This window comes from Poecilia latipinna, unplaced genomic scaffold (assembly GCF_001443285.1).
Source record: "Poecilia latipinna isolate Pla-1442-1.1 unplaced genomic scaffold, P_latipinna-1.0 Scaffold456, whole genome shotgun sequence".
In the NCBI taxonomy this organism is placed as follows: domain Eukaryota; kingdom Metazoa; phylum Chordata; class Actinopteri; order Cyprinodontiformes; family Poeciliidae; genus Poecilia; species Poecilia latipinna.
The window spans coordinates 260293-277166 of record NW_015113072.1 but is presented as its reverse complement, the minus strand read 5'-3'; the positions used below and the strand labels follow the sequence as shown (position 1 = coordinate 277166).

Sequence of the window (16874 nt, the reverse complement as noted above, 5' to 3'; positions counted from 1 at the left end):
TAAATGACCGTGCCTTATGGATTACTGCAGCAATCTGAACATGTTGTGCCAGCCAGTGGGTCTCTGACACAAACCTCCAGTGTAAAGATTTTCATAACACATGTGTTTCTCTTCCTCTCTCTGCTCCTTCCTTCCCCATTCTCCTACCCTCTGCTCCTCAACCACAGATACCGGTACCGGAGGAGTCACAGCGGAAACTGCTGAAAAACGCTGAGTAATGCTTTCAAACCAGGCACACGCCTGGTGTCCATGGAGACGCCATTCTCCGTATCTGATGACTAAATGAACCCAAATGATTAAAAAAAAAAACCCCAGTCTTCCTCACTGTTGAAGGTATTCTGTTCTGTGCTTAGGCTTGTATTTCTTTAAAAACTAAAGAGCTAATGCTAAGGTCAGACTGTCAAAACTAAAAACAAGGCTAAGTTTAATGCCAAGAACTGTTCTTCTTGCTGGGTTCATCTTGAAGATGGTAATGATTGTTTTTCCCCTCCGCACCTTCATATTTTATCTCCTCAGTCAAATAAAACTGCAAATATACACAAGTTCATGTTAGAAGTTTTCATAACCATGCCAAGAGAGGGAAAGCATTTTAGGAGTAAAATGGCAGGAAATTCTGATGTTTTTTCTAAAAGTGTGTTTTAAAGCTGTTAAGTAAGTTCAGTACATTTCCTCCATGCTCTGGTTGTTACATTAGTTGTTTTGCCAGGATTTCCTTCCTTTAACGTGGCCAGGAAAGAACCCATCAACATCTATTATTGGCAATCTTTTTTTTTAAATAACGAATAAAAAACTGGATTATGTCGACCCATACTGACTTGCTTCCTTTCTTTCTTCAGAGAAGAACATTTATGTTTACCTGAACGCGCTACAATACTTTTTTTTTTTCTACAGTGTTTGATGGAGATTAGAATAACTTTTTAGATTTAACATAAAGGTTGTTTTGGAAAATGCAGCCAGTCGAGCGAAGTCTCAGAAACGCCGATGCGGCGCAGCAGACCTGTTAGCTAAGTGTGACTTCCTGTTCCTGCCTAAATTAAACAGCAATACCTTTACAGTATTCATCCTCTACATCGCACCATAGATTATTTACACCTATATGTTCACACAGAGCGTGTACAGCTTCAAATAGGAAATGGCTATGTTTTTGTTTTTGACTGTCTCCATAGCGACGTCCCCCCCCACCAGTGTCCTTTGTCCATCAGAGGAAGGACGCTGTAATGTTTGGAGCACCTCAGGGCTCAAACACAAACTGGCAGTGCATTAACAAGCAGTTCAGGTGCTGGTTACCATGGATACAGAAATTACACTTTTTTCTTTTAAAGCTCTTCCTGCTGCTTGCGTGTCAACATTTATGACAGGTGCAGCTTGATCTGCATCTGAAGACCGATGCGGCTTCATCATCATCGTTCTCTGGACTTAAAGAAGAAGAACAAAATGAAACATTAGTAGTCTTATAGTTTCATTGGTTATATCTGTTTCTAACACCACAGATTTTCCCACGGAAAGTGATCTTTATCTAACCACATCCTTCGCCAAACGTGTGACTGACTGACAGTGGCAGACGGGGGAGCTTCGCTATTCATTTCCAAAGCAATGACTGGGTTCAGTTTTGACTAACAGTGTTGAATCATTTGACTAAAAGGGGTTTCAGGTACAGTTGCGTGTCTGTATTATGCCTTTGGGACTGTTTAAACTCTCAATTGTAGTTTCACAACAATATTGTAGAGATCTAATCTACATGGATAAGATGATATTTCTGAAAGAGATGTGTGATGCATGTCCTCCTGATGTTCCTGTTGAATTAAAAGCTAGGAAAGCAAAATCCTTGACCTGTTTGTTACAAGTTGGAATTAAAAATATCTAATTTACAAAACAGTTCAGATTTGGATAAATTTATTCTTCTCTTTTGTTCTAACCTTCACTTCTGATCGGGCTGCATTTATTATTCTTTGGACACAGAAAGTCCAAACTAATCATGTAATAAGTTTGATTGTTTTCTCTCTTTTTCTTTTATTTGCAACTTACAGTGCAGTTATATATTTCACGAATCACCAGGACCACTAGTGGCTGCACCAGTAAATGACTGAATAATATCTAAAAATCAGGTCTTTCTCTTCTATTTAATACAACAAAGACAATAAAAAAACTGTTTTTTTTTTGTCACTGAAGAGACTTTTAGAAAAAAACTAAATAGATAAAAATAAACAGTTATCAACATATAAAAGGCATCCTACAAAAGCAAGATCGTAAGAAACCTGATTGCGCAAGTAAATTTGTAAGATCCGTGACAAAGCCCAAAAATTTATGAGGTTGAAATCTACCTGAGGTGCTAAGCTTTTTTTTCCAAAAGACGGATTGTAAGGGGAGAACATGCAAACTCCATGCTGAAAGACCCCAAGCCGGGATTTAAAACCTGCTGCCAGGCAACAGCTCTACCAGCTGCACCAATGAAATTAACCTCACGGCTTAAAACCAATTTCAGACACGATACGTCTGGAGCCGTTTTGGTTTAAAAAGTCAGATGCTAATTTTCAGCTCTGATCGGAAGTCAAATAAGTCACAGATTTCAGAAGAGAAGAAGTCCAGCTAATCTGGCTCAAACACCTGGGATTACTCTGACTTGAGTGACTAAGAACCTGCATAACCATCCAGAGTCGTTGCAGAGTCAGAGCATGCCGAGCATAGTTTAAATCTGGGACAAGCTTAGACAGAGCAGCACGGGAGAGGAACCCAGGAGGAGTTCAGCAGGTCGTCCTGACAGTGGGTGGATGGAGATGGATGACTCTCATCAAAGGGAAAATTATTTTGTCTCAGCATTCTGACTTTTTTTTATTTATTATTATTCAAGGGACTTATTTAATCTTATGAGATCAAAAGACATAATTCTGAGGGAAAAAAGTCAGAATTCAGAATTTCAGATTTTTTCCCCTTTTTTTATTAGATTTTTTTTACTTTAATCTTCTGAGATCAAAATTCTGCGAAAAATCACAGAATAATATTTTTGTTTGTTTTTTTGTTTCTTTTTTATCGGTCCTAATCCTCTTCCATTGTGTCAGTAGCTAGTTGTGCTAGCAAAAAAAAAAAAAAACTTAATTGAAAATCATGTTTAAACTCAAAATTTGATTTTCCAGACCTCAGATTAAAGGAGAGCCAAGCTTCTTTTCTTTTTTTTTTATCAGGATCTACTTAATCTTCCAAGCAAACAAAGCTCCATGTTACTACCGCCTATGGAGACGGTGGAGAGGTTGAGAGAGCGATAAAGTGTTTACTCTGTTTGTCCTTGTCAAAGAGGAGGAGCGGTGGCTGCCTGGAACTGGAAAATTCATCTTTATTTTATTGAAGTGATAACACACAAATCTCTGATTGCTTCCCGGAGGGACCTTTCTGCTCCCAACAAAACAAGCTCATTCATTCTCCAGAGCAAAGCACAACATGTCCAGCAAATGCTTGCGAGGCAGAAACCACAGCGTGCGACGCTGTTGGGTAATGGGCCTCTCTAACGGAACAAATTTGTGCAACGATTGATTTCACGACGGAAAGGTGTTTATTTCTGTTTGCCTTCAGTCAAGTGCTAGCAGGAGGGAGCTGTCCTGCTCAGTCACGCGAACTTTGTCCATCTGTTTGTGAGGCGACCGTTTCAACACTCAGGCTCAGGAGCGAACACGGGTCCAAGGTCCCGACGACATGTAGGGAACCGATAGGCTCGTAAACATCTGACGTCAAGGGCTTCGTAGTCAACACTGTGTCATGTTCACAAGCTGAGAAACCAAATCTGAAATTAGGAATGAGTTTAGTGTTACTCATAATGCAACAGAGATGTGGTTGATTTGATGCAACAAAGCACTTAAGATTCCTGACAAGTCAGAAGGGAACAGAGAGAAAACGACAAAGACACAGATTAGACTTTTACTGGCGAATTAAATGTAAACGTTACAAAGACCAGTGGTTTTAGTCTGTGTTTTCTCATGGTTGCATCATTCCAAACCTCAGGTTTTCTGTGGCTCTACATTTTTGAACTGAGCTTTTGTTTAACTTTTATAAGAAGGTAACATTTTGCATGTCGTAGTGACGTTTCTCGGGTCTTTGTTCAGTAGATTAGTTGGCCCTGTAGGCTGAAGCTACAGTCAGTCTTACTGTCTGAAAACAAATGCAGTTTCATAACACAGGTAACAGAAACACCAATTTATAAACCTTAAACCATCATCATGTTTGCATTAGATGGTTATTTACAAAGAAGCTGATTGGTCCACAGAAGTGATGTTGGAGGTGGTGTACCACCATTGAGCTTCCTGTGTGAAACACACATTGAGGCCAAAACATGCAAATCATTTCTACTAAGAGAAACTGTCAGACAGTAAATTACAAACCAAAAATATAGCTGTTTCAAGCTGCGTTGCTTTTCTGTTATACAGTTTGTCTCACTGGAAATGCTTTACGTCTTCATGTTTCCCAACAGGTACGTTGGTGATGCACCTCAGTTTCACCTCTGAATGTAACTCTGAATATAAGGTGTATTAATATGTACACCTTATACACAACATGATTGTTTAAAAGTTCTTGGGGTTTGCGACATCACTCCATCTCCATTCATTTCCTATGGAAGTTGCACGATGAGACACAATCGCTCTCCCTCCTCTAGCCAAACACCCGACAAAATCAGTGCATGTGAAATGTCGAGCTCGTATGTGTAGAAGTACACAAGTGAACTTGTGTAACGACACAGGAAAATTGTCAAAATTGTGTCAAAATTATTTGCTGATTTAAAAAGGTTAGCTTAGGACAATGAATGACCTCAAAATTGTTTTGGGGTGAAGTTCACATCAGCTAATTTAGTTCCCATTCCTTATATTACTAGGAAGAAATGGTAAGCTAAGCAAAAATGACATTTTTTTTTAAAGGGAGAAAGATTTGATTTCTTATGAAAAAGGGGAATTGAAACCTCGATCCTTGGTTCATACACTGAGCCTGCGAGGCGAGTCCCAACTTGCTACGCTGACTGACACACGCCCTGAATGGGTGTAGAGTTCCCACCACAAGTCTGTTCATCAAGCTTTGTCATTCATTCCTGACCAGAGAGATCAACAACTGCTAATACCTGAAATAACTGCAGACGCCTATACAAGAAGGTCAGTTTGCTACTACTCCACCTGCTGTCTAGACCGCCTGAAAGAAAGAAGGAGTTCTTGTTCACCTGTAGCAGCTGATGAAGACGAAGGAGTAAAAATCAAACAAAATGAATGACCATGTATAACATATCCATGCCAGTTAGAGGTACTTTTAAGTTCCAGTGTCATTTAAATAGCCGGGGCTGCATGTGGTGTAGCTGTATTAGTCCCCAACGCAGTCGTCCAGGGTGCCATTCCTAACTTTTGGGAACAGCATATCCATCCCCACCCTTTTTCTTTTTCCTTGCCCACTCCCTGTACAATTAGTGTCCTTAACGGCCTGTAGCGCCACAAAATCATAAGCCTTGAAAAAGGAACAAAGACACACTTGAATGGGCTGTTTGGTCAACCTCAACAACCTTTCAACCGCCTTCAGGCATCAAGATGTACTTCTGCAGACTTCTGCAGATTTTTTCCTTTAAAAAAATGTCACTGTTCTTACAACAGTTTGAATGTGTTGATCAGTTTGTGAGGTTTTTCCTCAATCACTCGTCCCTTGCAGCAAGAAGGTCCAGAGTGCGACTTGCGGTCTGGGGTCTTTCTGGATGGAGTTTGCTTGTGCATAAGTAGATTCTCTCTACGTACTTCAGATTCCTCTGACACTCTAAAACATGACTCATCGATATCTAAATTGAGAGAGTGTGGACATGTTTGTCCTGCTTGTCTCTGTTGCCCTCTGAAAGACTGATGAACTGTACAGGGTGTACAGGGTGTTGCCCAATGACCGCTAGAGATAGGCAAGAACAAACAGGTATAAAAAATTGATGGATGGTTTCATTTTTCCTGTAGGTTATGAAACTGTTTCAAAAAAAGGTCCACTTGCAAGTGTTTGACAGGTTTTTAGTTGGTCTAGAAGTTCCTAAAAGTGATGAGTTCTCCAATCATCCATTAGGGAGGCCATTGTGGTCAATAGCTGAGGCAGGTTGCCAAGGCATTACAAAGCATCACAGACTTGTGTAATCACCTTTTCACTGTCAATGAATGAGGGATTGTGTTTGGTAATATTGCCGATATTTAGAAAGTTTTCCTTCCTTATAAAAATGTTTAATTTCTCTCTTTCTAGTAGACGGATATCAAACATGCTCCATGAAAATGTTCTTGATTGTTAAAAATGTCGCCCATCCCCCTCTCATCTGCCAGTTGCGGTTTGGTGGTGTCGGGTTTGTCGCTTCTGTTCGCATCTTCGGGTGTTTCTCACATTTGGGTTCGCTTTCTGTTTTGGAAAGCCTTGCGTGCTCGGGATCAGAACTGGACGTGCTTCTCTTTGTCAGAGAGCGAGGTCTGAACCCCGTTCTATTTTTAGCCAAGCATGAGAAAATATCTCTCAACCAAAGATGCAGAGTTGGGGTAGACGGAAGGAGCAGCTAATCTCAAGGGTGTCAAAATACATCGTTTCAGCGAAAAAACATAAGCATGACACGAACTGTAGTGGCCTTTCCAAGTGTAATTACTGTAATCTCCGTAACTGAGATTGATGAGTTACAAGCCGTGGGAGGCTGTCAAAATCCATGACTCATTTTGCACTAAAGAAGCAACACAACGGGAGTTACCTCTGGCGCAGCGCGGCACGATAGCTGGGGATCAACTTGACACAGGGCAAGACAGAGAGAAACATTCTGTAAAGTGAAAGCGTGTCTCGTATTCTTATAGTGAAGATCTTTATCTGCTTTGGTTTGTGGTGAGATGCTCCGAGATGTCTGATTTATCACACCTCTTTCAACAGTAGCTGTGACGCAACAGAACAAATTGTGCTCTTGCAAAGCTAGATGTTAACGAAGCAAACAGCTTCAAGAAGAAACAATGCTCAAATCAAGATACACGAAGCTCCATGACTTGGGAAAAAAATGGGGAATGTGGCAATATAGACTTGTTTTTGACCTCAGCTCAGAGTTTAGTCTTACACGAAACCCTCTGGTGGTTTACTGAACGACAACCTGACTTGTTCCATGCATGAAGTGGCTAACCATGTCCTAACCAGAAGCAGTGATTGTTGTTAAAAACACATGTTGCTGCAACTGCAGAAATAAATGTAGACAGAAGAGCAAACAGAGAAGACAATAAAATCCTGACACTTCTAATTAGTAATCCCAAACCAATCTAGGGTAAGCACAGGTTTAAGGAGCTGCATCATGCTTTTCTATACATGCTTTGTAATGGAAAAAATTCTATACAATGCTTAAGAATAGTTACCTTTACTACAGTTTCTCCGTCTGCGACAGGAAGAGAAAGGAGGTGAGCCCTCTTTTGAGGTTGGAGTTAAAAAGCTCTTCAGTCGGAGAGACAACACTGAACGCTGTGTTTTATTGACATCCTACTTATACAAATTTATTATGCGGGCAATATTAGGTGATTCAGTTCCTACAAGAGCATTAAAAAAAAAATCTAAAATAAAATAAAAACTCTGTACCCTAAGCTTAAAGCAAACATGCAAAGTGCATTGACTCACCTAAGAGCAAGGAACGCGCGAGGCGGTGAGACACACAGGAAGGATTAGAGAGTTTACACGGGACGCCAGAGCAAAGAGAGGAAGCCTCACCTCTGACCTGTGCGTGCAAAGTGGAGTCTCCACCATGCAGCTCAGCCAGTTAGTCAGCAGCTTGGTCCCACCTCCACGGGACGAAACAACACAGAGAGAAGGAAGAGTGTGTTTGGATTGCGGCTGGACGCTCTCCGTTCACCTTCCTCTTGCGTTTCAACACACTGATAAAGTCTTTCTGATGCCCATCCCCAGGTGAATAACTGACCGTAAGCTGGCCTAAAAATAGCTTCTCCTAACTGGAGAAAGTGTTAGCTGCCACTGTGTCATGACTGCAACTGGAAATAATTTCCTGGACTCAATAGTTACCAAAAAAAAAAAAATTATGGAGTTACTTTGGCACACACACACACGCACGCACACACACACACACACACACACACACACACACACACACACACACACACACACACACAAAAAAAATAACTCCCCTTATTATGATCCTTTCAAGTTCCAAAAATTGGAAAGTTGCCTTTTCATAACCTATTTTGAAGGTTATGCAGCATAATTTATAATGCATAAATTACGGCTGACATTTTAGAAAGCAAACATTGTTTTCCTCTAATAACATGACACAACCCAAAGTTGAGTAATGTGGACACACCAGACGTGATGCCATGGCAACGAAACAAAAGCTCTAGCAGACTCAGCAACCAAACCCTCAAGGTAACTCCCGAGTGTTGTTTGTGAGCATAAACTTTCTCAAAGAAGAATAGCTTTTCACAGAATAATTGGTTTTCTTTTTCTTGTTTCAATAAACTAAGCTTGCTGACATCCACAAACGTGGTTATAAAATAAATCAATAAGTGTTTATTCTTTATGTTTATCATCAGATAAATTGTAAATGCATTTTTACTAGTTACATTATTACAGCATAAAATTCTCATTATATTTGTAGTAAAGTAAGACTTTCTGCAGCTTCCGTTCACTAGATTTATGAAACCACTGAATGCTCCACTAATATAAAGAAGCATATTCTGCTGACTCAGACGCTTGGATTTAGAGAAAAAATGCTGGTCAGAACTGGAGCCAAAGGTCTGTCTTTGAGAATGCTAACAAAAAAATAATGTTTTCTTTTTCGTAGTCACATTTCCCATCAGAAGCATCATATTTCTTTAATAGCTATATTCTCAGCTGCTTCTTCTAGTTTTACTTTGTTTCATATTGCTCATCTTAGAACAATCATCCATGTCGTTAAGTGCTGCATAAACTGCAAAAATGTACATTTAAGATGACAGGAAAAAGAGTATGGTTTCCCATAAAACAAGCATATTGCTGGCTGCCAGAAATGTAAGGCTCACGGGTTTCCCCATTGGATTATGACTCGATAACTTGTTTGATAACGTCACAGTAATCATACATTAGCATTTAGTTATGAGTCGGTCTCAATCATTCACAGCTCACTGCAAAATGTCACATTGTTCGAACAAAGCGTGAACCAACTACAACCCACAAAGTGACAATAAGCAAAATCCTGGACTTCTTTTTTTTCCTCCTGAGTCATATAAAGATAAATCCACAAGATTTCCCCCCCCCCCACGACAAAAAGAAAGAAACTTTCTTCAGTTCAGATTGCAACACTACAAACATTTGAGCAAATCCTCCCTCCCCAGAAAAGAAAAGAAAAGAAAATCATCTGGAGAACGCTACGAAATGTTCAACAGTGAAAGTACAACAGTGTGACCCGGGCTAACCATCTGTGACGGATTAAGAAAACAATTCATCAGCGAAATTATTTATTTGGGAGCAAATATGAGTCATGTGATTCAAACATACGCTGTTCCAGAAAGATCCGCGTACGATGAGCAGTGGCTGTTAAATAACCAAATCCACATTCAACAACTTTATATATGCCCATAAATTAACTCAACTGATTGTTTTTTTCATTCCACGTCTGGAAGAAGTGTGATATATATATATAAAAATAAAAAAAATGTAAGCCAGGCATTCAGATAAGCCACATTTTAAAATTTAAAGTTCGGACATAAAAAGAACTTTTCTTTGAGAAATTTTGATTGGACTTGATGATGATTGTTTATCGAAGCTGTCCAGTCATTTCGTCATCAGTAAAAAGCGAAAACAAGTTTTGGCAAAAATGTTTTGCCTCTTGTTTAAACTCCACTAAAACGTCTGCGACAGCTGGGATGAACTCCACATCACCTTAGCAGTGCCTTTAAAGTGACCTTCAACTTTCCCACATTCTGTTTTTTTCATGAATTCAAAACAAAATCGTGCATAGTCACCAATCTGGAGGAAAATTATGGAAAAAGGTTTCACAAGTAAAAACCCAAATATTGTAGTTAGAAATTATGATAACCTCACCTCAGTCAATGCTTTGGAGAATCACGTTTCACTCAAAGTACGTCAGCAAGTCCTTCAATGTAAGCTGATATCGGTTTCGCTTATCCCAGAAACTCACAATTTTGCTAATTCTTCCTTTTAAAAATATCTCCAGCTAATTTTGGTTGCCTTCGAACACTGATTTTGGAATCTTGCGTCTAACTTTTATTGAATTTTGCACTGGAATTATTTGTTTTGCGTGAACATCACTTTCTTCTTTCTCATGTTTGCTGTGCCGCCTGGACGGAGTTTCTCTCGACTTCCTTTCAACAACAGCTTTCTTCCCGACACTCTTTCACAAGATTTGTGTCAAAATCAGTTTCAGTTTACAGACCACACCAGCCGGACCGCAAGCTCAACTTCAGATAAAATAAAATCCCAGTTTAAAAGACAAAGCGTACATCGGCTTACCAAACTCCCCTAAAAAAATAATAGTCAATGAAATAAGTTGGGTTTTGCACATCTTCTAGTTTTTCTGCCCATTGATTCTCCTACCTAACTTGCACATTTCTGCAGCTCCTCCAGAGTTAGAGTTGGCTCTAGGCTGCTTTTCTGCTTTGTGCGCTCATTAGCCAGCCTGCATGTTTCAGCGGATGGTCATGCCTTGGCAGGTTAGCGGTCGTGCCGCGGGGTTTGTCAGATGGTGGATTGAACGCAGCTCTGTGAGGCGATCAGAGAGTGGGATGTTGATTTAGAGCCTGACTAAACTTCATAACCTTCTCCCTGAACTCTCTGCTGCACTGAAAAAACAAACACGGGACTTCATTTCTTACATGTCATAAAGTTAAGCTTGTCAAACTTGCTTTACTTACGTTTGTTTAACATGACAGTTTAATATATTTACTTGGATAAACTGATTATTTGTGACAAATTAACTTTTTTCTGTTTACAGTGTGTTTTTCATGATGATGTCTTTTACTCTCATGCTCTTTAACTAACCTCTGAGGCCTTCACTGAACATCTGTATGTATACTGACACACAGCTGGATGTCTTTTTTTTTTTTTACTAACAATGTGACTCGTTTTATTTCACTCCATATCCATCAGGTGTTTCTTTGTAAAATTGTTTTAAAACTCCATAATGTTTTTCTCCCACTTTCCCCCATTTGTTTTGTTGGCTTGTGTTGGTCCGTCACTTAAAATTTGGCTGAAATGCATCAGATATTTTAGTTGTTGATTTATAGATCCACATATTTTCATGTACATACTTGCTCTTATTTCAATTTATTTACTTCATTTATTTATGTTTAGATCATATTAACTTGTAATTGTCACTTGTGTTATACTGTATTGGCTAATATTTAACACTGGAAAGCAGCTTGTCAAAAAAAAAGAACCAATTTCCCTTCAGGGATCAGGAAATATGTTTTTATGATTTCACGATGTAAAGCACTTTGAACCGCCTTGTTGCTGAAATGTGCGAAACAAATCAACTTGATTGACTGATTGGTTAATTAAAGTATATTCTGATTTTTCGGACTCTGATTCTGTAACGTGACAAAATGTGGAAACTATTGTTAAAGCTTTTACAGATTGTCCTCAAATCTCTTAATCGTCTTAAGTTTGAAACAGTGATTTTCTTTTTTCCCCTCCAATACGTTTTTCTTTTTTACTTTGTATTTGGAAAAATAGCTCAGTATATCAGACGTGCTAAACGTCAAGAATTTTGAGTTTTAGACAATACAAGCAAACATTGTTGGAATAAGTTTGGTGCTTTGTGACCAAAGGGAAATCTAACCACAGATTTATATTAGCTCCAGCAGCAGTGAGCCCTGAACAGAGCCATAGGACGTCCCACATGGGAATTCCTGATGTAAGACGTTATGACAAGTCAAGGATCTCTTCGTGCTAATGCTTTTTCCATGAATCAATGTCGTTTAAAGCGTAGAACTCACCAGCCTGGTGTTATGTTAGTTCCTCTGTAAAGACACTCTCTTCCTCAGGTTCCATAAAAAGCCACTATAAACATCTTTATGGAGGGGAAAAAAAAGAAGAAAAAAGTAAGCTGAGTCGTCGCGTTCTTCCCAGCTCTTACTTCCTCTTCTGGAGACTGAAGCAATTTCCTTTTTAGTAATCTTTTGAAAGCCAGCAGATGTGCTAACATGTTGAGCAACAGCTGGGAGGAGAGCAGTCTGGGATCATGCTCTTCATGTTTTACACACCGTGCTCAGCTCTTACATAGCAGATATTAGACTTTTTTTCCCCTTTGTGTTTTGTTCCCAGTAGCAAAGTTTAAGTCATGACACTGCTGCTAGAATAAACAACGTGAGTCGTTTCCCAGCCTGCTGGATTTTTCCAGCGTTTCTGAGCCCGGTTTCCCTCGGGACTGTCCTCTTCCACACGTGCATTTGGTTTGTGTTCGAGCATGGAGAGACCTCTTGTGGTTGAAGTGAGAAATTACACAATATTTAATAAATGCCGAGACGGAGAGAGAGAAAAAAAGAAAGTCCACACTTTTGTAAATATTGTAAATAATTACATTTAATGTTTAATTTCTATATTTCTATGAATCTGAATGAGGTTAAAGATTAATTTACTGTGGAGCTTTGTGTGCTGTCGAGTACGTAAAAACGCATTTATGTAGTTTCTGCTTCTAAGTCGAGGCTTTTTTAATGTAGTTTTTCCCCTCTATGTCTGTGCGCATTAGAGTAGTACTAAATGTTTCAAGTGTAATATTATTTAGTTCATCTTAGGTTTTATGATGAGTTCTTATTTGCTCCCATCTGTGTGGTCAAAATGTGACAAACATCAATAGTCTTTGGGGGAGAGGGAAATGCATTCTAAACTGGATTTGTCACTGCTTTCTTCTCCTTTGACGTCTTTTGCTCCTGGATGACTTCTTAAATGTACAGTTAAATTTTTTAAAACAGTTCCTCACGCATATTTAGGACACAGCTGGGAGGATACCACGGAAAGTGCTTGCTTGCTTTCAAGCTAATTTTATAGCTTAGAATTGTAAATATCTGGACTGTATCATGTGGAGTTTCCCATTAAAGCTACAGTATGTAACTTTTATTAAAAAACAATATGTTTTTTTGTTTTGTTTTTACATATTTGTTAGGACAATATGAGACCAAAAACAACCAATTAGAGCCAGGCGGAAGGTCTTAGTGTTGTCAATCAATGTTGCTAAATGTGCTAATGGCGCCATTAGCCTCCGCTAACGGCTAGTTAGCATGGGAACGTCGTTGGTGCCCAGGCTAACTAGCTTTAGCATTCACAACAGGCTCTGTTATCAGGAAGAAGCCACAGCTTAGCGGAAAACAAGGAGGGCAAGAGGAAGATATTGAACTGCTAGCTGTTAGCATGAGGCCACATTACCTACCAAGAGAGTTTTTAAGTGTTATCTTGATAACTATTCGTTTCTCTGTTACTGACAGTAATAACCTGGACAGCCCCACTGTAAATATTTATGCACACTGAGGCTAAAAATAACACCAGACCATTCATAGGAGTCATTTAATTTATTGGGTTGTTTTCTATGTAAGATACAACAGCAGGAGTATTACATTCAATAACAATAAAAAAACATGTATTAAAAGTTGTCATTTCTTTCCTTTAAATGTTTATGACATAAAAAAAATAATCAAAAGATTATACGTTTTCTTTAATATTCAATTTCTCCCTGAGAACATTTGCTGCATTTTTGAAAAAAAAAAAATATATCCATTATACTTAATGCATACTACAGCAAATGAGCAGAAAAAAATACATTATGTGTAACATCTGGTAACTGAGGTAGTCACTTTATTTTATTTAGCAAAAGAAAAAAAACTTAAACTGATGGAGGTTAATATAAAAGGGAGTGGTACCGGTTTAAACTACAGAAGTGCAAAACAACAGCAAACAACTTCATCATTAAATCAATTAGTGGTGCTGATGAAACGTTTATCGTCGTAACATCTTCCTTCTTCCTCTCCAGTGGCTGATACATTCATGAACAAAAGGACTTGGTGTGAGTGCCACGTACAACGTGATGGAGGTCAGATTTTTACATAGTTTACACAAACACTGTTTAGAGGAGCGTTTTTATTTGCCGGAGAGAGCGTGTGAAAGAAAAGCTAAACTGAGAAGGTGCTGCTCTGGCGAGCGAGAATGTAATCCATTTTCTTCTTACTCTTTGGCTTGAAGAGGACGTAAAGGAAGACGCAGACCACCATCAGGAAGCAGGACGCTGTGACCACGCCTACAACCAGCCATGTAAAGGTAGTGTCTGGAAAAAAACAAAAAAAAGGACATTAAGATTTTTATTATGATGTGACAATACCGTTGATTCTGATGTTCCCAGTGTGTTTTCTACGGGAACATCAGAATCATTGTGTTGTGGTCCAGACAGGCCACAACGCAACAACAAAAAGCCACAACGCTATGAAAATCGGAAGTTGCGAAAAACTTCTGTTTTAGCAGAACTTCTGTTGTGGATTTTGTTGTTGCGTTGTGTTTTTGCATTTTGTTGACGATTGTGTGACACTGTCGGCTTTAGCTATTTGCTTACATTTTTCTGACACGGGAAATATTACTTTAGCTCCATAGGCCACTCACCTTCTAGGCGAAGCATTGTGACAACTTCCTGTTTCCCGCCTGTGTTCTGAGTGACACACTTCATCTCTGTCTTCTCATCTTCTTCAGTTATAGCCGAGATGATGAACCTCACTTCAATCTGACACCTTCCAGAGACCCGGGTTACCCTAAAAACAGCAAGGCAAACACAGATGTAGTGGATATTGGATTTTATTATGTGTCACAGTGTAGTGTCTTTTGATGGCTTTAGATAGTTGTTTAAGAGAATGGTCAACACAAAGAAGATGACAAGGAAGTGACGTTGGGTGAGCCAAAAGCAGACAGAGTACAGACAAAATGCCAGGATGTATTTCTAAAGAGACGGTTGGGTTGTTGAGTAGTTGTAATTAAACATTGGAACCAAATGTGCGACACAGTACGAGACAAAACGAATAGGAGCCTTTACATTCTTAACAGGCAGCCATTTTGAGCCATACTGCCGCTTGATCAGAGTTCGCAAAACCTCTTCAACAGGACAAAATAAGAAACAGCAAGATGGTAAATTACATTGTCACATAATGTTAATGTCAAAAACCTGCTTAATGATCTTAACTAGACACTAGAGAACTTTTTTTTTCTTCCATTTATGATAATGTAGAGTTTTATCTGCTGATTAGCTTGTGCAAGGTAGCGCTAGCTATGTTCACTTTCACCGAAGAACTGGTCATGAATTCATAAGGCCTTGCAGGCAATTATTTGTGAGCACAATCTCCACAAAACATTATTAGTTTGGTATTTTTAGTTGTGTTTTATTTTTTTAAATTCTTTTTATTATTAAATATTAATATTAATATTATTTGTTTGGTGGCAATAATCCTTTTCAACCCACTCTTTATTCACTTCAGACAAGTATTTAGGTATTTCTGATATTTTCAAATTAGAATCCAATTTCCTTCTTGTTTTCCCCCCTGTTGGAGTCTACAAAAATAGTTTCTTCTATGGACTTTCCCTACAGTAATTTTTAAGTCAAATCTTGATTCTGTTTCTTTTTCACACTTTGGTTTACACATAGCTGTTACCTTCTTCCTCCCTGCAGAGCCCGCCTGTCGAGGTACGATGACTCCACTGATTGGCCGTTTACCAGCCATGTGACCGCAGTGGAGTCTGCCAGTTGGCATTCAGTGACCACCTGACAGAACAGCTCCAGTCCTGAACCTGGTTGGTAAAAATACAAGAACACTGGTCAAGTATTTGGTTAAACATACTTCAACAGGAGACACAAAGTAACCACGTACCGTGAGAGCTTTCAAAGATGGTTCCATCGATTGGCGAGACAATCACTGGCGGTTTCATGACTGCAGGATAAGAAATGCAGATATTCATCAGTTAAATCTAATTTATTCTTTTCCCAGAGGATGCTGGATCAGTCAAGGATCACAGAAACCAAACAAAACTCACTGCTGACGGTACTGAGGGTGCTGCTGCTGGGCTGACCCGGACCTGACAGCTTGGTGACGACAGGCACGGAGGTAGTGACCGCAGAGTCTGAACCTGGCAGACAAACGCATCCAGAATGAGAAACTCAAATGACAGGTATTCCCCTACCTGGCAACCCTTTCACCCTGATAATGTTCCCTTTTATATAACAGCTTCTTTTGTTTTTAGCAAGACTAGTTACTCATTGTCCAGGGATAACAGATGAAAAATAGCCTTTTGGCTAATTCTGGCACATTTACAGAAACATTAATTAATGTGTATCGTCCACGCTGAATAAATTAATACATTTGAAATGTTTATGGTGAGTTTAAATACACACTGTTGGACTCTGTTTAGTAAATAAGTGAGTTTTGGAAGGTAATTGGTTGCACTACATAAAAAAACAACAAACAAAGTAAATGTATTTTATTTTGGATTTACCTACTACAATTTGTATTATTACTGCTAATTTTTATGTTTTGTAAGGACTTCCTTGAAAATGAGATGATACATCTCAAGAGGTTATCCCTGAAACAAAGTAATTAAATAGATTTTTTTTTCCTTAAACGTTGGCGTCATTGTAATGCGTCTGTTTAGTCAGCAGAGGGCAGTGCACACTTATTCTTTAATTATAGACTAACGCCAAGAGATTGTAGCCAGTGACAAGAGAGACTTTTAAAGTTGGGAGGGGGGCAAAAATGAGAATGTGTGTGTGTGTGTGTGTGTGTGTGTGTGTGTGTGTGTGTGTGTGTGTGGATCTATATATACGTCATCATGGAAAATAATATATAATAATAAAATCATTTATAAAGATATTTTCACCCTGTGGTTTGTACTATAAAGTATCTATTTTTCGT

At 39.0% G+C, this 16874-nt stretch overlaps 1 protein-coding gene across 3 annotated transcripts in view; it reads right to left on the bottom strand.

Annotated features, from left to right (window-relative positions):
• Positions 1-13486: 13486 nt before the first annotated feature.
• The window catches only part of LOC106951386 (interleukin-1 receptor type 2), a 13301-nt gene continuing 9913 nt past the window's right edge, over positions 13487-16874 (bottom strand). For all 3 annotated transcript variants that reach the window (XM_015038894.1, XM_015038895.1, XM_015038892.1), the window contains 5 exons: positions 16000-16092; positions 15837-15896; positions 15621-15756; positions 14584-14729; positions 13487-14254 (listed from right to left, as the gene is read on the bottom strand). In XM_015038894.1, the coding sequence (XP_014894380.1) occupies positions 14103-14254; positions 14584-14729; positions 15621-15756; positions 15837-15896; positions 16000-16092 (587 nt within the window). In that variant the 3' untranslated portion in view covers positions 13487-14102. The remainder of the gene's footprint in view (positions 14255-14583; positions 14730-15620; positions 15757-15836; positions 15897-15999; positions 16093-16874) is intronic.